The following is a 21,242-nucleotide window of genomic DNA, read 5'->3' as shown; positions in this document are numbered from 1 at the left end:
AGTCTTGTAGCCATTTGAACATGCAAAATTAAAATCAGTCTCCCAGGTAAGCATTTAATGCAACTGAATTTAAAACTATAGGAATATTGTTTAATGCAGTTTATAATATTCTCTATCAATATATACATGGATTTAAATGATTTTTTAGATGTTTTTTTAAAGCACCTAATATAAAGAAGCCAGAATAAAATTAAAATGAGCAGCAATACCTGAAAAAGCCAAAAGCAGTCAATAACCCAGCTGGAAACACGGTGTTGAGGGATCGTTAAGGGTTAACGCTCACACCACCAGACCACGTGCACACGTCACATGACGCACAGCCTTACCTTTCGTGAGCTTTTACTTTTCCGCATCTGTCTGTGTTTGTTCACTCGCTAACTTTAGCCATGTTTCCACCAGTTTAGTTTACTTGTCTTGCATGTAGCAGCAGGTCGTGTGTCTTGTGTGACAGTCGGCTGGACTGCTGTGTCTCATGCTGGTTCTTGTGGAAACAGTGTCATTTCCCATTCAGAAACAAGAGAAGAAGCAAGCTAGCCTGTCGTAAGTTGCTAACAGCTGGTTAGCTTTCAAGAGAATAACGTCGCTGGGAGGCAGCCAACCAGGCACTAAGGTGAGGGGGGGAGGCAGCTGAATGGGTGACTGATTTTTTGTGATTTTATTTTTCTGTATATTCACGTCAGAGATGAGGAAAAGACGGGTGTGCCACCAAGGCAATAAATTACCCTATTTATCTTAATAGCTCTAAATAGCTTGCAACTAACCACGTTAATCAGCTTGTTTGTTTACCGCTGCCTAAATCATTTGATTTCATTTGAGTTCATTCTTAACATGTTTCTGTTGGGAAGTATACTAAGAACATGAAGTAACTGGCATCAACAGTCTCTATTCCGTTTAGCTTTGCCTTGGAGCTCGTTTTATTAATAATTTGTGATAAATTCAGGAAGACTACGTGACCATTTCAAGGGGCGACACTGTATAATGCGATCCACTTTAGAAGTAGTTCAGAATCTTAGAATCTTATAATTTTGTTCTTATTTTTATTTATTTATTTTTACAATCCTGTCCTAAAACATCACTCAAAAGCAAGTGCATGTACTCGTATGTTAAAAGCTTCTTGTCAGCTGGCCATGGTGCTGAAGATTATGTGAATAAGTACATTTCAAAGTCATGCTGCTTCATGCTGCTTATTCTACTATAACACTACTAACTACTGCCTCCAAACTTCCTATTCCAAAACCTCCAGGGTTTTACATTTATAAAGGTTTAATGCAGACAACAGAAGCAAATGTTCACAAAAATAAATTGGTTTTATGTGTGGTCTTTTTACTATATGATTGTTTGCTCATAAGGATTGAACCAATCCTTTCAGTACATTGAAGGCATGGGCCCTGCTTTACCCATTTTGTGTGTCACGTCACCCTTGTTTCAGTAAGTGGTTATGGTTAGGCTGACTGTGTTTCTTTACTTTTCTGAGTTCAGCTTCTATGAGCTACGCCTGCGTGTCCCGATCAGAGGATGTATCCACCTTCCAGAAAGGACTTCATCTCTCTGACACTCAGTGATCCACACAGCCACGCATACAATAACGGCAAGCACCGGAGACAGTCCTGCTGGAGGGTGAGTGGTCTTGTGGTGTGGTATGCAGATCATGGTTTTGGACAGACCTGAGTTTTTCTACTTTGATGCCACATTATGAGCTTGTGTTCAACTCGTCTTTGGAAAATTCTCACTGAACTGGATGTTACCTGTTTCTGAAGATCCACAGAAAAGATGAATAACTATATGCAGGGACAAAATAAATACAGTTGCTTTCATACAGGTTTTTTACGCTTCATGGTCTGCTGTGGCATTCACAGTTGTCAGATCCAAACTAACTATAGCACCTATGGGAGATTTTTGTGGCCACGTGTTAGACAGCACTCTTACCATTATCTGGAGGCTTTTTCCTTTCGTTTTATATTGTGATTCAGTACATTTTCTGAAAGTTTGATTTTGAGGCAGTGTGTGGCAATCCTGTAAATCAGATATTACCATAATACAGACCGGTTCATTGATTTGCAGCATTAGAAATAATGCCTTAATATAATAAAACTGGAGATATTAAAGGGGTGACTGTATTTGGTATAAATGGTTTGGAAAAATCTGAGAGTTGACAGTTTTATTTGTCACATGGCCTGTTAGTTAATGTGTTGCTCAGTCCTGACTGAGGGTGTGCAAAAAGCCATCAGCTGTAAGCATCCATCAGCTTGGTCATGTTTCTGATCACTTCACTGAGATAGAGCTTCTCCTTGTCTGTATGAAATGTATCTTGTTTTTGTGACAAATCAGTTCCTAGCTTTGAGTCTTTTCTTCCTTTCACCTCCTTTGTTGTGAAGAAGGCTGAACTTTCAAGCTTTTCAGATAAAAGCGCCCATCCTCTGAGCACACTACGTGTCTGATCACTACACTGTGATAACACAAATTCTCTTCATCTCACCGTGTCATTTCTGTCTCCCCACCATTTTCTTTAATCTTGTTTTCTTTACTTTCAAACGTCTCACTCCTCCTGCTCTCTCACTATGAGCCTCCCCTCATCTCCTTTGTTGGTTTTAATATTCAGCTTTTACAGGTGTGTTGTGTTGCACTCATCGCTACGTCTTCATAAACTTTTGTTTGCCAGTTCTTGTTCAGAGGGGTAAGCTGCTTTGTTCACAAGTTTCCCCTTTCAACCTTGTACAACTGGTCTTACAACAAGTTCATACTGAGAGTACCTTTGTTGTTTACTGCTTACTGTGTATCACAGTTTAATCAGTTGTGGAAATTAAAGGCTTCAGCTGATGGAGAGAGAAGTTTTATTTTTACTCAATAATGAGAGATTTTTTGCTCTGTATTTTCACTGTGTTAAGTGCAACATACTCCCCCCCATTCTGGGGCCCAAATGCGATTAAAATGTTGCTTTTCTGGAGTGTTGGAATGCATCGTTGCAGAGAAGTATGACAGTGGTGTATCCTGGTCCACAACAACCTACAACTGTACACCCCACCCACCTCCACCCCTAAGTATATGCTTACTTTTTTTCTTGTATATTAATCATGGGGAAAAAAAATAACCTTGAGAGCTTTCCTTTTGGATCAATCACCAAACCGTAGCATGTTACATGTTTTAGTTATTTGAGTTATTTGATATTATTTGTCTTATAATCTGACCACTTATCTTATTTTTTTCCTCTATTTATAATGTCAAAATTGGTATAAATCACTAAGTCCTGTTAAAAAAATTATTTTCATTTGACTTTAAGAAAATCTGTTGGAGAAATAAGATATCTGCAGATCATGAACAAAACCTCATCTTTAATCATCATTTCATCATGATTACATCCTGCACTGCTTTTTTCAAGGAAGCAAAGCAGCACGGTCAGCTCTTTTAAAGGTAATTCATTCTGTTCACTGAATTGAAAAGGCAAACCAGGGTTCTCATCGACTGATCTGTAAAAGTTTATTTCAGCCGTATATCAATGGACATTATATCTATAAAGCCTGCTTTATAGCAGGGACGTCGGTCTGGATCTGCGCCCCCCACATACCTGAGGGTTGTCAAATTTGATTGGGCTTTATAGCTCCTGAGAAAACCATTCTCTGCAAATCATGTTTCTTTGAGTGGCTTGTTGGCTTAGTATTTGCTCCTTACACAGCAAAAAGGAGTTCTTTTTGTGCATTACCCTTATTCATATTTGGTTCTGTTCAAACACATGCTAGTCAGGTAGAGGCTCTCAGTCAGTCGTTGATATGTAGGTAATTGTAAGTGATTGTGTTTCAACCGCCAACCCGGCGAGTAAGTCTCCCTGCCTCCAGCCTAGAGCAGATAGAGAACATGATTAATTGGAGGAGAAAGACTGTTGTTTTGTTACAGTATACCACAAATGCTTGGTTGAGAAAATAAAAAATATTTCTTGGAACTGAATATTCTAATTTAATATTTCGACTTATCTCACTATCTTCTCCAGTTAATGGGACTTCCTTTGATGTGATCACACAATCCTATGATCACTGTCATCACATCATTATTACATGCTAAGTAACCTACTTAGGTCATGATACAACACCTTAGCACTTTCCTTCTGCTGAAGAAGTTGGTGAGATACAATTAAAAGCTTCTAAAAAAAGTTAGGAAATGAAAAAGGAGTTGACAATATGTTATCTTGGGAGTATCTTGCTGTTATGTTTGATGAGCTGTTGCACAGGAAAATGAAAATGTCTCCTGAGATGAAGTCTGTTGTGTGTTCTGTCGCAGCTCGCAGTGGATGGCTCAACAGTTTCATGGTGTTGCACAGGTGTTAATTAGAGCAGGTAACGGAGTGGTACCACTCCGGCTGTTAGGTTTCTCTCCTGAGAGACCCCGAGTCTGTCCCTCCCCCTGCACTGCTAGGTTGAGCAGGTTAGATTGTTTATTTGTTAGTTAACGATCACTGTGCTAAACGCATCAGGTGGAGACTAAGACATGTTGGGTTTATACAGGGTAAGCCAGACAAGAAGTGCTTTTCCTTCTCTCACTCTGCTTTTTTTAAAGGTAGCACAAACAGATTTGCATGATGTTTTAGTTCTTCAGCTGACAGACGTGTGATTTAAATTCAGGGTGTTAGACATGTTTCAGTGTGGTAAGCTCTGCTTTTTGTTTATCTGCCTACAGAAATGGAAGCAGCTGTCTCGGCTACAGCGAAGCCTCATCCTCTTCCTGCTGGCTCTGCTGCTCATATTTGGACTGCTCTCTTTTCCCAGTATCACAGAGCAGTGGGGAGGTAAACATTGCCCACACAACACAAAACCCACACACACATACGCAGACAGAGACAGTGTCCTCTGTTCTAATGGTACTGCAGCATGATCAGCTGAAGCTGATGAGTTGGGATTGCCTGCATGTTGTGGTTGGTGGTGATGATAAATTGCAGTGACTTACTGAAATGCCATATGAGACCCTGTAATAGTTTCTTTGCTCTGTCAATCTGAAAACTCCTTGTGTTTTAGTGTTGACTTTTGAGAAAGGTTTAATGTATGCCTGCTTAGACTCAAAACATTCAGGCAACTTCCTGTGTTCTTCTCTGGGAAGACTTTATTCTAAAGTTAGGTACTGTGTCTGATGACTGAATAATAACAATAAGATTATTATATAATGATAGCTCTATAATGTTAATACCATGCCTTGGCTTCTTTTCCTGTTCATTGTTGGTGTGTGTAGGGTCAGCTGACAGGGAGGACTGGCTGGAGCTGAATGACAGAGAGTTGAAGACCATTCTTCCAGGTGTGAAGTCTGTATTGGGTCATGCTGCAGGTAAAGCTCCTGCTCCTGCTGCAGGGCCACATGTGAGGCCACCCTTGGGGCCTGAGGTGGGTCCAGAAGTGGGTCCAGATGCTGTGGTGGAGCCCAAAGGGCCGAACATTCCCCTGTTGCCTAAACCTCCCACTAAGGTTAGACTTGTATTTATTCTCAGATCAGTCACTGTCAATCAAAAAGTTAAAAATTCTAAAATGATTTGGTGAAGACTGACACATTTAATTACACATGTTAAGTAAGAAAACTAATAATGTAGTTAAGCTAGCTGTGTTATGATTTTAAAAATTGCAGCAACGAAGTAATGAGTGGTGATTGTATCTGGCTGGTTGAGGTAGTGAAAGCGATACATCATTACTGGTTACTCCATATCTATTGATGGGCTTTTTTGTTATTTTGCTTTGTACTCACAGTTTGTAGACTGTGATTCAGTTGGCTAAAATGTTTGTAACAGCTCTTGACATCAATACTCTATGTGAACTATATTTAGATACTTATTAGTCAAATTCCCTGAGGTGTTCATGTTGTCTCCTGTATTTCTAGCTCTAGCTGTTTGTTTATCTACAGAAAAAGGCATTCCCAAACAAAAGAGGTCCACCAGGCATGCAGAAAGATGTGAACACAGTTCTGTCAGACGTAGTTGGTGGGGAAAAGCAAGAGCAAGAGGTGGGTCAAGATGGAGAAGGAGAGGCGGAGGACAAAGAAAAGAAGATTGTCAGGTGATCTGTTTGTTATTTGTTGCTTTTCCCCATGAACATTTGTGGTCTGTGTTCTTTTTAGTTTTTATCATATTCAAGTTATGGTTGAGAAGCATATTTTGTCATGCCTTTGGTTAACGAAATTAATCGGACACAGTTTCTATCTGCAGCCAGTCTTTGTTGCCCTTTTTGCAGTACATGTATCAATAATCCAGGCTTATGAAGGGTTTTTCTCATACAGCTGGAGAGGGGCAATGATCGAAGCCGACCAAGCCACAGAACCACCACCCTCGGCCGAAGAGAAAGAAGCTGCTCCCCCCGCAGCCCCAGTCAACTCTGTTAGCACAGTCACGCAGAAAGGTCAGTACTCAACTTAAATTTTTGGAAAATATCTTGAATTCTTACTAAGAGATCACACAATGAAGTTAACTTGAGAAAATTCACATTGTTTAGTCTGTAAAATGTTCATCATGAGTTCCCACAGCAGCACGGTGCTGCAGTGGTTAGCACTGTCGCCTCATAGCAAGAGGATTCCAAAGAGGGTTCCAGGTTCGAATACCGGTCTGGGCCCTTCTATGTGGAGTTTGCATGTTCTCCCTGTGCCTGCGTGGGTTTTCTCCGGGTACTCCGGTTTCCTCCCACAATACCAAAAACATGCACATTAGGTTAATTGGCTACTCTAAATTGCCCCTAGGTGTGAGTGTGTGTTTGTTTGTCTTTGTGTGTTGGCCCTGCGATTGACTGGCGACCAGTCCAGGGTGTACCCTGCCTCTCGCCCGTAGTCAGCTGGGATAGGCTCCAGCTCCTCCGTGACCCTGACGGATAAGCGGTATAGAAAATGGATGGATGGATGGAGTTCCCACAGTTCAAGGTCATGACTTCACATGTCTCATTTTGTCTGACCAGCAGTCCAAAACCCAAAGATTTTCACTTTACAATGATGTAAGCTGCAGAAAGCTGCTGTCATTCTTCATTGTTTTCCAACCCTTTATCTTCCTATTCATTATTTTTTATGCTCTTTTAGCAGTATACAGAAGTTCAAACTTTTTCTGAGTTTTTGGACCCACGGAGAACTTTCCATCTCAAACAGATTCTTTAACATAGTGTTGTCCGACTCCACTAGTATGTGCTGTATAAAGCCCAACCTTTTTTCTTTTCTTTTCTTTTTTTTTTTTTTGTATAAACGTTTGAACATTTCCACCATGCAGGATAAAACCCTGCTGTGCTCAAAGCAGCTTTATCAACACATGGCACCAAATATTCCTTCCACTGAAAAAACTCAGAAAGTGAGACGTGGAAAGTTGAGAGACCTTCCAAGAAGAAACACGACTTTAAAGATTACACTTTCATAACTTTTTCTTTCCTTTGTGCCTCTTTTGTTTGTAGTTGCAGCTGGAAATGTGGACAGATTGGAGGCAGTACGTGATGCCTTCAGGCATGCTTGGAAAGGCTACAAGGACTACGCCTGGGGTCACGATGAGCTCAAGCCCATCTCAAAGTCCTTTAGCGAGTGGTTCGGACTGGGTTTGACCCTCATTGATTCTCTAGACACCATGTGGATTATGGGCCTGAAAGAAGGTATTGTATGTCAAGTACTTCGTCACTCTTGGTCCTGAGTATCATTTGAAGGGTTTCAACACTGTTACTAAATACGACAACAGATTATAGATATGACAGAGTTTTGGTACAGATACCAAAAGGATGTCCGATTCAACTGCTTGGATTGAGGGCCATTAATGTCAATATGAAAAACATCTGCTGATGTCCATTTAAAAAGAAGGAGGCATACCAGATATCCTGTTGTAGCCCACTCCTCATCTCTGCTTGGGGTTTAGTCGCACCATCAGCTGCCAGTAGCCGTCACACCTGTGCGAGCTTTGTCAAGGAAGAAGAATGAAAGGAATTAAATAGACATTATAACTGGTTGTGCTGCATATTTAAATTCTTTGTTTGTTTGTTTGTTTGTTTTCCCTGTTTTTTCCCTTATAGTCTAATTATAGGTGTGCTACAGCATTGGGAACAACTATGCTGAGTTTTCTTTTAATAATGTGACAAAGCCTCGGTAGAGGGCTGTCTCAGGAGATTGCTACGAGACCAGCAAACACATCTTTGATCTACCCTGTCAGCTTAATGTGCTACACTTCAGAGTAATAATTAATCAAATGAAATTCATTCTTCTTCTGTCTTTACCCTCACGGTCTTGTACTCCGCCTTTCTCCACTTAGAGTTTTCAGAAGCAAAGAACTGGGTAGAAAAAGAGCTCTCCTTCAACAAGAATGTGGATGTGAATCTTTTCGAAACAACCATCCGTGTCCTTGGGGGCTTGCTGAGCACCTACCATTTAACAGGAGACCAACTCTTCCTAGAGAAAGCTGTGAGACATTCACTATGAGCCATGCTCACCGTCATGTCTTCTTCTGTAGCCTAGTTGTCAGTTTGGATAGAACAGACAGAAAAAGTAATTTTTCTCTTTTTATTTTGTTTCTTCTCTCCACTTAAAGAAAGACCTCGGGTCCAGGTTGATGCCTGCCTTCAAAACTCCCTCAAAGATCCCCTTCTCAGATGTCAACATCGGGAAGGGAACAGCCCACCCTCCTCGATGGACTTCAGACAGCACTCTGGCTGAGGTCACAAGCATTCAGTTGGAATTCAGAGAGCTGAGTCACCTCACCAAGGAGCCACATTACCAGGTCAGGGCCACCACAGGGCCTCCATTAGTGTAAAATGTGATGTTGTTTGTGTGTGTGTCAAATAATTTTGATTTGGTATTGGTTCCAGTTCTCTGAGATGGAGTGAAAAAAGATTGCAGACAGTTAAAATGAATATTTCCTGGATTCCTATTTTATCAGCCCAGTTAAAATCAGTCATTATATGCAGCTCGCAAACATTTGTGTAATTGAAGTGACAAGTGTGAGCGGGGATTTGGTTTGAATCCATCATGTTGTCAGTTTATGAGCGAATGATTTCAGAGGCCAGATTTTATCACTCCAGATTTTCAGCCAAGGCTGACATGATCTTGAATAATTTCTGTCATAGCCTGAGCCAGCCCTGTGAGACATGGCTTTTGATGAACACACTTTGATCAAAGTGTGAAATTACTTATAATTTTCCAATGATAAATTGCTTTAAACAGTATCACATCAGCTGTAAGTGAGGCTCATTATATCATATCTAGACATTAACTGATCCTCTCTTTTTTTTAACCCTTCCAGGAGGCTGTGAATGAAGTAATGAATCTGGTCCACAAGCTGCCAGGCAAACAAGACGGCCTGGTGCCCATGTTTGTCAACACCAACAGCGGACAGTTCACCCACAAAGGAGTCTTCACACTTGGCGCCCGGGCAGACAGCTACTATGAATACCTGCTCAAACAGTGGATCCAGGGAGGCAAGACAGAAGACCAGTAATTGCGACTTTATTTTCTGTGATTGTGAAAGACAGCACTGGATCAAAAAGCTGGAATTACATAGCCAAAACAAACTTGCTGTATGTGACTGACAGACAGATTATGAAACATTACTACAGAGACAGTTTGAGAATTTATAAAATAGAAAATATAAAACATAAAGAGACACATTTGGAGGATCCTTGACCTGACATTACATTCAGTGTAAGCAGTAAGTAGTTAGCAGCTACCCCAAGTTAGACCTGGGACATAATTTAACACTATGTCAGCTCACAGTGTGATCATATTATAATGATATGATCATATGTGTCATGATTTTACAAAATTCTCTTTATGATGGCAAGTAAATTAGATTTAAATATGAGACAAAATGTTGCATGCACACTGTTGCATGTCTGATGCATGCAACAGTGGAACTCTGCACTGCATCACATGTGATGTTTCATGGGCGGCACGGTGGTGCAGTGGTTAGCACTGTCGCCTCATAGCATAGGTTGCAGGTTCGAATCCTGGTCTGGGCCCTTGTATGTGGAGTTTGCATGTTCTCCCTGTGCCTGCGTGGGTTTTCTCCGGGTACTCCGGCTTCCTCCCACAATACCAAAAACATGCACATTAGGTTAATTGGCTACTCTAAATTGCCCCTAGGTGAGAGAGTGTGTGGTTGTTTGTCTTTGTGTGTTGGCCCTGCGATTGACTGGCGACCAGTCCAGGGTGTACCCCGCCTCTCGCCCGTAGTCATGTTGTCATGTATATCAACTGTAAACAAAATATTCTTCTTTTTACAGTTAACTTAAGTCATACTGCACAACCCTTTACTAAATCCTTACAGACTAATATGTTTAGTATAATACTGACTAATATTTCTGTCTGTAACATTTGCTCATTCTGCTTTTCCAGACTGTTGGAGGACTACCTTCAGGCCATCGAGGGGGTGAAAAAACACCTTGTGAAGAAGACGGGGCCCAGCAGATTGACCTTTGTTGGGGAGTTGTCCCATAGCCGTTTCAACCCCAAGATGGTAGAGATGCTCATCTCTTGCTGGTGTGCAAAATACATGGTGGTGTCAGGGGGGTCACAGGTCCCTTAATTAACTTGGACCTGCTTAAAACCTCAAAATTAAATTTTGGGGTGTTATGTATTGTATATGTATGTACTGTATATTTTATTTTAAGGCCTGTTGGGTTTTGGAAGAATCCCTTACTGACATAAGGTATTTTGCAGACTGCTAAAACTCCATGAACCCACATCTACAGCCAGTGTCCAACTTGTCAGTGGGCTTTTGTGCTTTTGCTGAATCGAAAACTTCTTTGCATTCAGTCTCTCTCTCAGCCAGTCCAATAATTTCCAGCTCTTATCATCTCAGTCTTGTCCTCCTTGATTGTACCTCACTCTCTGTCTCTGTGTGTCTCTCTCACTCTCTCTCTCTCACTCTGTAGGACCACCTTGTATGCTTCCTGCCTGGGACTTTGGCACTGGGGGCCCACAATGGCCTTCCAGGGGACCACATGGATCTGGCTGTGGAGCTGATGGAGACATGTCACCAGATGTACAAACAGATGGAGACTGGGTTGAGCCCAGAGATTGTACACTTTAACTTGCAGGCTAGTGATGGCCGTGACGTTGTTGTCAAGGTGAGGCTAATAGCTATTAGGTTGCATTAGCTCATTTTGTGAATCATTTTTATTATCAGTATTTTCACTATTCATATCTTTTGTTTTATGTTCTCTGTAATTTTCATGTACAATTTCTTTGAGAAGATGGGTGTTTGTTTTAGACTTGTTTTTTTAATCAGTGCTTTCTATTGAATGCATAGCCTGTAATTTTAAGATAAAGTCACAAAAAGAAATGAGAACTCACTAGTGATTCTTGTCTGAAAGTTGTCACGGGAGTTTCAGGGACATAACCTTTCTAACGCTTCTCAGCACTCATTTTATTTTTCATTAACTGCTTTACATTTATCAAAGCATCCATTATATTTGAGCTTGTCTCCACTGCTGCCTTCATTAACCTCAAATTTAAGAATGAAACATTTCACACATTGTAAAGGCTCGTTCTGCTTCTAGGATTAAAACTCAGGTAATGAATGTCAGATTAGCAAGGTTTTATTAAAGTCTGTCTTATGAGTAATTCAGAGAGAAGAAGTGACCACAGTTGGAGATGGGGAACACTTGTTTAACACCCCTTGGTTTTCAATAAAAGATTGCTGTAGGGGTTGTCAAGGTTTATTATTCTGGTAAAGTAAAGGTTAGGAAACACATGTTAATGAGAAATAAAAAACAATATTCAAGTGAAACAAAGAAACTTTGCTAACTACAGGACTTTAATAGTTGCTCATTCATCTAGCCCCATATGGTTTTCAGTGCATCTGTTTTTCTTTGTTCTTCATGCTCAAAACCGTAGCTAATTAAACGCTATTAAAAATTTTATTTCTTCCTTTTATATTTTCACTTTTAGAGTGTTATAAAGGAGGCATAGAAATATATGTGCTGCTCTCTGTTGTTGTTGTCATACTTTTGAAGCCTGAAACTGTCTGCTCTTAATCATACTCACAGAGGCTGCTGCACTGGCATAAGCATTTCCATTTTCTGTGAGACTGACTGGTTGAATAAAGGTCAAACAAATATCTAATATCTGATCACTTTTATTCATTTTAATATTTATTGACAAGTTCTCTTTTATCCTCCAGCCCGCAGACAGACACAACCTGCTGAGACCAGAAACAGTAGAAAGTCTGTTCTACATGTACAGATTAACTAAGGACAGCAAGTACAGAGACTGGGGATGGGACATACTGCAGAGCTTCAATAACTACACTAAGGTACAGACAACACTGTACCAAATCCAGCTACAGGGCTTTGTATGTATTGTGATGAGTTTTTTTTTTTTTTATCCATGCTGAACATGACCGTACACCTCTACCTGTGCAGGTGTCCGGTGGTGGCTACACGTCTATTAGCAATGTCCGTGACCCCGTTAACCCCGGGCCCCGGGACAAGATGGAGAGCTTCTTCCTGGGTGAGACTCTGAAGTACTTGTATCTGCTCTTCTCCAACGACATGGAACTGCTCAATCTAGACAAGTATATCTTCAACACAGAGGCCCATCCTTTCCCCATATGGCCCTCCCCTCCCAAATGATGTCACCTCACAGGAGAGGCCTGTAGAGATTAGGCCCATTAGTCCTGTTTGAGTCAAAGACTGTTGCTGCTGCTGAGTCAGGCCCGTCTCCTAAGCAACCGTCAACACTTGACTGCTGCGTTGAGCAGTAAAGCAGATCTGTGCGTGTGTTAGTTATGTTTCAATGTGGAGGAGATTTTTTTTTTTTCCTTTTTCTTTATTTTTCCTAAGGAAAAGGTTTGTGTTAGAGCTGGTCTCTAATGTAAAAAACTTTTTTAAAATCAGCTGTGACTGGGTGGAGCTAACAGATAAGACTAGATAGTGTTAGATATGGCTTTATTACTTGGGTGAGTGGGAGTTTTCTTTTATGTATGTATGCGCTGACAGCATCCATGTCTTCCCTGAGTGTGTCTTTGCTTCGTGGGGTGAGGTGAGCCCACAGCCAGGTGTCATAGTTGTGAACAAATCCACATAGTCCTTCTGTTAACTCACAGGTGTTTGAAGCTAAACAGTTCTCTCATGGAGAAATCACACATTGTTTGTCTTTGCTTTAACAACACAAAAAATGACAAACAAAGTCAAGTTTTGCTTTTGAATCCCTTGTGGGACATCTGTCCCCTGTATTGTTCCATCCTAAGTGTCTCGGAACAGTGGGCAGCTACAGTGCAGCACCCGGGGACCACTTCCAGGTCTGAGGCCAGTGCCTTGTTCAAAAATAAAGGCAGAGTATTCCTAATACATAACATGTCATGTTTTTATTTCAATAAAGAATGTAAAGTATTAGGATGTTTATGGTCAGCCATAGTAAACAAACTGCACGGATACTGTCATTTAAAACCTTGATGATGTGATGTGTATGCATGTCAGTCTGTTTTGGTATATGTGTATGGGGGGGTCGAGGCCACATGAAAACACAGGCTAAATTGGTTATTTTCCCAGTAACAATATTGTATTCTGAAGCCCAGAATGCGCTACACTTTCAGTTATTTAAAATAGATTACTTACTTGGCATCACTGTTGTAAATGTTATCAGTGATTCATTTTCATGCTGAAAGATAAAAGGTTAAATGTGGAAAAACTTACTGCACATTCACACCTCTTGTGATTTTAAAGGGAAAGCTGTTTTTTTATTTACTGTTCATTTAGTGTGCCAGTGAATTGTCACATTGTTCATGTTTATATGACCTAAATGAGTTGAATTTAAAATGCATGTGAAGATGAATGAATCCGCTCTGGCTGATTTTCAGTTTGGGATATACACACAACTGCATCTAGTTTTACTGCTGAAAGTATCCGTTGGTACTGTGCTTTTGTTTTTGTTTTTTTTCTTAATGTTTTTGTGAAGGAGGAGCACTTGTTAAAAATCTGGTTCCCCAGGTTTTGAGTCTTGTTTTGCGTTTGGTTAAGATATTTTGCATTCACACTTTATTACATTATATTGAATTATATTAAGGAAGGAATTAGGGCTGCCATGCAGTCTTAAATTTGCAGATGCTGTGAAGTTAGAACAAAATAAACCGCCTCAGTACATTATCACGTCCTCCGTCAGGGGTGATTTACATGCGGCCGTTTATTCGTCCTCGTTTTACATGCGACTTGCCCAGAAATGAAGTTTGTTGAATTGTTTTCTTCATAGATGAAGGAGTTTGATTCATTGGTGTTTGGCAATCCCTGACTCCTTGTCAGATGTGATGTAGAGCGAGGTGGGAGCACTCGTTTTCCACTGACAAGTCAATTTGAAGGACCTATCCGGTGTACTGTAGGTGCTGCATTCAATATGGCTGCACCCACGCTGTTATGCTATCACGTTCAGTTACTTAGTCCAACAGGGATCCATATACTGTCGTGTTCCCGTTTCCCCTCCATTTGTTAATGAACAGAGAGCCATATACTGACCCACGTCACTGAATGTGTGCAATACGTTTGCCAATGCTCTGCTGTGCCTATTGAAATGTCTGTTGTGGTTTGGTGGTGGTTGTTGTTTTTTTTATTGCTGCTGTCATCAGTGGTGTTTATTTGTGATGTGCTGCGAGTGAAAGTTAGATTCATGGCTTCTGTATTTACTCTGGATGGGAGGATGACAAACAAAATTGGTGTAAATATTTTGTGTAAATTGTTTCTATCTTGTCTGCTGAATCCAACCTGTGTTTCTTATGATGATGATGACAACGAGGCCTTTCTGGTCTTAACTTCCTGTTACATCATGTCAAAAAGAAAATCTTTTAAGCAAGTCAGTTGTTGTTTCTGTTCTATTTTCGTGTGCGGATTGGTGCACATTTTCTCCTCTAGTGAGCATTTCCAACAGGATGACAGTGTATTGGGATGAGAATGGAGAAATAAGATCTGTTTGGATACACACACAGTTGTCACATGTGATCTATTGACAATAAAACAATGTTATGTTGACAGTGATCCCAATTTTATGATGTAAAAAGTGCAAATCTTATTTGTAGCTTGACCTATGTTCATTATATTCTTTATTTGTATAAAAAATGTTCTGTTTCTGCAGAGGAATGTGGAATCCGTCAAGTCTGTTTAGAAAATCCATCAGATAAGACTCCACTATATTAAATAATAAGACATGAAAATGACAGGTTCCTCACCCTGTTTAATTGCCTCTCTTATCTTTGGCAGAAATCAGCCTTTATGTCAGATATTCATGATCGCTATTTTGTGTTAAGAGACTGATGGTAAGAGAAGATAAAAGACCAGAATTGACTCATTTTACGCTATTTGAATTTCATTCAGCTTTGTCATATGTCACACCTTCCAGTTCTTTTCATGGCAAATTCTGTGACACTGAAGACTAATTTTTTAAAGGGAAATTGGGCAGCCTAATCTGCTTTTTTAATATATAAAATTGTAAAAGTAGTAAAACTGATTGTTGAGGTTGTATTACAAAATCTTTTTTGAAGACTTTTTCTAACAAGTGGAGGGTTTTGATGTACAGTATTTGTTAAGGTACAAAGGATTTTGTCCTATACAGCTCTCTTATACTAGCTGATTGGCTGTGTCGTCCACTTGTGATGGTGATAATTATCATTAATAAGATTATTATCGAATCCAAGCCATAGCAAAATGGCAACTCTACTATTTTACATAGATGTGGTCAACAGAACATCAGTGTTGTTCCTTGGCTGCAGAGGGTCCTGCATCAGTGACTCTGACCTTAGGTCATGGGCCGAATACATGGATCAATATTGTTTTTGCTGTTTCAATCGATTAATTGAGCAGTGCAAGGGAAAAATAAACACATCTTGACACAGTGAGTCTCAAGTCAATAATTCATCTGCATATTTTGAAGAATGCTGACATGCAAGGTATTTCTTTTTATTTTGGCACTTATTCATCTTCTACTTTTTACTAATGAGTTCAGTTCTCAGAGCCGACACAGCTTCTCATTTTTTCTTGTACTTTTAGGTTTGCAGACATTTGTCTTTTATCTGTCATTTATCAAATCCGCATTAACTGTACACATGACTGATGGAGCACTTTGTAAAACAAATTGTGGCTTATTGCAATGTTTGCTGAATCTATTCCTGCCAGCTAGATTTTTAAATAAAGCTTTTCAAGAAAGGTTTACAGTTGATCTGTCCTGATTTCCTTTTTGTATATACATATTTAATAAAAGCTTGAAGAAGATCTCAAGCTTCATTTTACTTTTAAATAAAGCCCCGTCACATCGTCTGCATCCCTCTGGCCTCTAGATCTCTCTCCAAGAACTCGATGTATGTCTTTGTAGTCTCGACACGATGAATTGAACAAATGCTGGAAACAATGACTGCTTTCTGACAGTTTCTCCTTGAAGGCATTCGTGGTGTTGCATGTATCTGTACAAAGGCAAAGTGACAAAAGTAATTGTGTAAAAAAAAAAAAAAAAGAAGGAAAAAATGGAACTTCTGAAAGGAGTTCTTTCCCTCACGCCACAGCACACCTGGCCAGCAGGACTGCAACACCAGGGGGCAGCAGAATCCATCCATCACTGTCTACTTGAGAAAACAATTCCCTAATGAACATAATGAATGCTTTGGCTTGTAGTTTGCTGATGAATGTACTAAGCAGTGCTCTACCAGGAAATGTTTTTCATCCTCATAAAGTCAGTGTACACAAGAGTCTTTTTAGCAGGTACAAAACGAGAGTGATGCACATGAGAGAGAGACGAGTAAATAGAAGAGTGTCGTATCATACGCATGACTCTTCTCTTTAAATAATATATCTTATTAAAATTTATTCCCTGTTTTATTTTTGATTTTTTGCTTGACAGATAAACTCTTGAACCGCTTCCTTGTTGTTGGAACTGCTTGCACCAACTGACTCTGTGTCTGTTTGACTGGCGTACATTAGGAGTGAAAGGAGTTGAAATCTGCAGACTGTGATTGATGTGTGTAATGTAACAAAACAGTTTCCATAGCAAACTGCTGACACGTGTCATTACTCTTTTCAGCACCCATCTCAGCGCAAGTGATTTGCAGGTTGATTTGCTTTTTTGTCGATACCGTTTCATGTTCTTGGTGGTGATTTTTGTTTGTTTGTTTCAGCCTCAGATAATATGAAAAATGTGGTTCCGAGATTTTTGAAAGTAATACATCTGTATCTGAATGCTTGGAAGCGATAGCTTTTTAAATGCATAAATGTTGTGAACAGACTGTGTATTTTCATTTTGAACTCCAAATAGAAATGAACCATCAAACACGTAAACAAACCTGATCTCATTGAGAAATAATGCTCATATTAAAGGAAAAGGATTGTGATAGGCCAGAGCCGCAGTCGGGATTTTATAAATGTCCAAATCCTCTTAGGAAGGTGTCAGGTTTTGGCAAGAAAAATACATGGAATAAAACCAGTGATATCTCTCGTTCTGCTGCATTGTAAGTCCCATAGTATTGAAGAAGCGCAATACTGATTTTCATATATGATTACAGATTTTGCTTTCAACAAATGTTGATACAGATTATTAGCATGAGAAATGGTGGCACTAGTAAAATACATTGGTGGATATAAAAGAACTAACCAGCCAGAAGAAGAACTAGTTGTTAATATAGCCACCAAATCTGTGCAACCACACACCCACACAGAACCATTTTTCCATTGCTCCCATTAGAGTTTTTAGCGGGTACCAGTGTGTGATTTGTGCCACAGCCAGATGGCTTTGACTCTTTGTTGTAAGATATGACTTGAGGGATACTGTGTGCATGTGCTACAGTAGTCTGTGGTTTGGCTCTGAGACTTAGCCTGAGGCTTGAAGCTGCAGCTCTCTCCCGAAAGAATATGAAGAATAAGTTTTTGTGAGTTAATTGTTGCCCGAGGGGGAATTCAAAGAGATTTTCACCCAGACCTCACCAGCTGTCAGTAAGCTTTTTGCCAACAAACTGGGTCGAAAATTTCTCATGAATGCTTTACTTCTCACTGCAGTGAATTGAAACTGTCATAGTAAGTGTGCTGTTAACAATTTTACATTCTGCACATTGTCTACAGTATGTGTATATTCCTCTGACTGTAGGGGGATGTGTCTTTATGAAAGTTGGATTTGCAGCGAGGGGTTGTGGTCCTGTTTCCTGTTGTCCTGTTGGATTCAAGATCCTGTGTGACTGTTGTTGCATGTCATACCTCATATTTGTCTCCACTGCATCTAACAAAGGCAAAAACCGACTAAAGAATACTTTAAAAAGACACTGTCCGTTAATGCCACACCACCATTGTGTCCTCAGTGATGGTAACATAAAGAAACGTTTCCATTTATAGCATTATACACACATTCTGTGTCTTGTCAGAAGTGATTTGTTTAATTGCTGCATGGTCACAAACATGAAGTTTCAACCAGACAAAGCATGGAAGATTTTTTTATATTACACATTACGAACAGAGTGGGAAGTTAAGGTGCTTTACATAAAGGAAGCCTTAGAGCGACGTTTGAAACAAGAAACAACCAAAGAATAAAACCAGCTCAGATGGAATATTATAAATGTTTAAATTTGCAACAAAGGTAGTAGGGAAGCAAATCAATCAAATGCACAGGAGAATGGAGTTTATTTAGTTTTGTGGCTTGGGTTAAGACTAGGATTTCAATATACTATTTATCTTTAAACACTTACACTGTTTGTTCAACATCATACCGTTTCTATCAAAAGTACTTCCTCAGCAGAGACTCTCAAACCATTGCTCTTTCTCTGTACGGTCACCTTTATACCATTTTCTTGTTGCAGCATTTTGTTGGCTAAAAGCTAAATATTTTCGCTACATATCTATTTCATCTTTGATAGCCTCCTTGATGCTGCCTTGAGACATCACAACACAGTTTTAAATAGCATTTCCCAAAATATCATTTTGGGTTGCATATACATGATCCCAGAAAGGTTCCTTTCAACCGGAGAGTGCAGCGAACACTCCATCCTGGTGTTTTTTGGTTTTTTGAGTGCTCATATTGTACCCATGATGCACTACACATTTCTGCTGCTGCTTTCACGCTATTCCACTGACAGTTGTTGCCAGCAATGCACTGAGGCAGTGAAGAAACCAAGCACACTTTGCAAATGTTTTATGAGGAAGGAAATGCATTCAACATGTTTGTTAGCCTTCAAGGATACAGAGCACTTTACATACTCTTTAAAGGTGTTGACTGCCAAAACTCACACTGGCAACTGGAGAAACTTTCCAGATGAACGGCAGAAAATCCTCAAAATCTTCTAAATGGTCAAGAGGGTCATAAGCCAAGAAATAGTAAACCAAAAATCCGAACAGTGTAAGCTGCAAAAATAACCTCAAATTCAAATGAAAAATAAAAATAAAATAACATACGGAGACTTACAGTGTTTTAAATGCAAGTGAGACATGTTATTTAATTTATTTTCCCTGCAGGCTGGCTGAAAAGCTTAAGTTGATTATCTCTGCTCTCCATCCTCCGTTCTTCAGATCTCACCTCCACCTCCATGCAGGATGATCCATGGGTGGTGCAGACTCACAGCGCAGTGCGACTCTGATCACTCCAAGCTGAATTCATCTGAGCAGCCTGAGACCTTGGCACCAGGCTGTGCTGTGAGCTGTTATCTATCAGAAAAATGTCAGACGCAACCCTGTAGTCTCTCAGATGAGAAATTTAAAAAGGAGCAGGGGGAACGAATGACGGGAAGTTGACAGGACAGCAGAGGAGTGTCAGCAAAGCAGCAAAGTAACTGAACCTGGGCCACTGCAGTAAGGATTCAGGTTTGGTACATGGGGTGCACGCGTTCCCATGTGAGTTACCGCAGCATCTCACTGCCATTGCTGTTAGCGACAATAAAACATCTGTTTCACAAAGATTTCCTCAGGAACTTTTATCTGAGAGAAGACCCAGACCAGAATACTGTCACTGTAGTCCTGTGTAATGTGCTCTGGTAAAGACTTTTTCATTCCAGTTAGAGCTTCATTTTATTTATTTTTTTTATTCATTTTTTATTTTGACATTTTCAATTTCCATGTTTTCACGGCCATCTTTTGCACTTACAAAAATAACCTCTGTAGGCCAAGCCTGCTTGCTGAATTTTTAAAACGTGGCAACGAGCCTCATTAAGAACCACAAAAGTTATTAATGTTTCAAGGCACAGAATCAATTCACATTAACTCTCTCTCTTAAGTTCTTCTTATCATTCATATAAATGTTTTCTTATATTTATTTATTGTGTGCAAAACATTTTTTCTTGTATTATTTTTGATACAATTCCTGCTCTTATTTGTTGATGGTTCTCATGTTTTTGATTGGTTTAAACACATCATGCTGGTAGCTGCAGCTGCTAGAGTTTCTTGACTGTGTTTTATGTTGTATATTTTGACACAGGCGAGCAATTGCCCTCAGGAAGTTGTTAGTGTTAAAAATATCCAGTAGGGATGGAGCAGCCAGGCAGGAGGTGATTGTGCCCACTTAGGAGACAGGAAGTGTTTACCATTTCTTACCACTGGTGCAGCTTGTAATGGATTATCATTTGTTTTAGAGCATTTTTGAGTTGGCTTTAGAAATGTAGACATGGTGATTGCTCACAGCAGCCCTGCAATGTTGAATTCATGGCAAACTCAGCATGGCTTTAGTCACATACAGAGAAGGTCAGATGCACATTACTTCCTCACACTTTCAGCAGTGGAAGAATTACTCAGATTCTGTACTTTGCAATGCCGGGTACAGTGGGAGCAATACCACAGAGATGAAATACTAAAAGTTATGCATTGAAATTTTTACCTAAAAAGTATTTGCATTTCAATATATAAGTACCAAAGGCAAAAGTATTCATTATGCAGAATGTATTATTTCAGAATAAAGTACTAAGTATATTATTGGGTTGTAATTATTGACACACTGTATTCATAACTTTAATTTTGAAGCTTGTAGGTGACTTATCTACTTCATATAGTTAATCGTCTCATGTAGCTTGTGAATTTCCTCTGAGGGATCTATAAAGTTTTATATTTCATTTTTATTAAACTTGTCACTAAAGTTGTTTAATAAATGTAGAAAAGTAGAAGTAAAAAGTAGCCAATACTCAATGCAATTACTCAAAGTAAAAGTACTTCGAAATTCCACTTTTGTACAGCTCAGTAAGTGCACTTACTCCCTTTCTGCCATTGAAATTTACATTTATCTAAGTATTACAAAAAATATTTTAGCTCAAAGCATTTTTGTGACACATTGTCTTAATGTTATTCATATCATACCGCCTGCTTCAAGGCACAAATATTTATAAGTTTTAAGGG

General features: G+C 39.6%; 1 protein-coding gene across 2 annotated transcripts; it reads left to right on the top strand.

Moving 5' to 3' along the window:
- Positions 1-290: 290 nt before the first annotated feature.
- Positions 291-20,686, top strand: man1b1a (mannosidase, alpha, class 1B, member 1a). 2 transcript variants are annotated; one of them, XM_046374761.1, is made up of 15 exons: positions 291-610; positions 1,480-1,617; positions 4,666-4,774; positions 5,212-5,441; positions 5,872-6,023; positions 6,244-6,362; positions 7,389-7,580; positions 8,228-8,376; positions 8,504-8,692; positions 9,215-9,405; positions 10,306-10,426; positions 10,845-11,039; positions 12,095-12,226; positions 12,336-12,423; positions 19,434-20,686. In XM_046374761.1, the coding sequence occupies exons 2-15, from the start codon at positions 1,516-1,518 to the stop codon at positions 19,499-19,501; spliced, it is 2,037 nt and encodes a 678-aa protein (XP_046230717.1). In that variant the 5' UTR covers positions 291-610; positions 1,480-1,515; the 3' UTR covers positions 19,502-20,686. The 2 variants fall into 2 exon arrangements, with proteins under 2 accessions (XP_046230717.1, XP_046230716.1); XM_046374760.1 differs by lacking the exon at positions 19,434-20,686 and having other exon boundaries at positions 12,336-13,689.
- The last annotated feature ends 556 nt before the right edge of the window (positions 20,687-21,242 follow it).

The sequence above is a fragment of the Scatophagus argus genome, chromosome 20, assembly GCF_020382885.2.
Source record: "Scatophagus argus isolate fScaArg1 chromosome 20, fScaArg1.pri, whole genome shotgun sequence".
In the NCBI taxonomy this organism is placed as follows: domain Eukaryota; kingdom Metazoa; phylum Chordata; class Actinopteri; family Scatophagidae; genus Scatophagus; species Scatophagus argus.
This window is presented reverse-complemented; position numbering and strand designations above follow the sequence as displayed.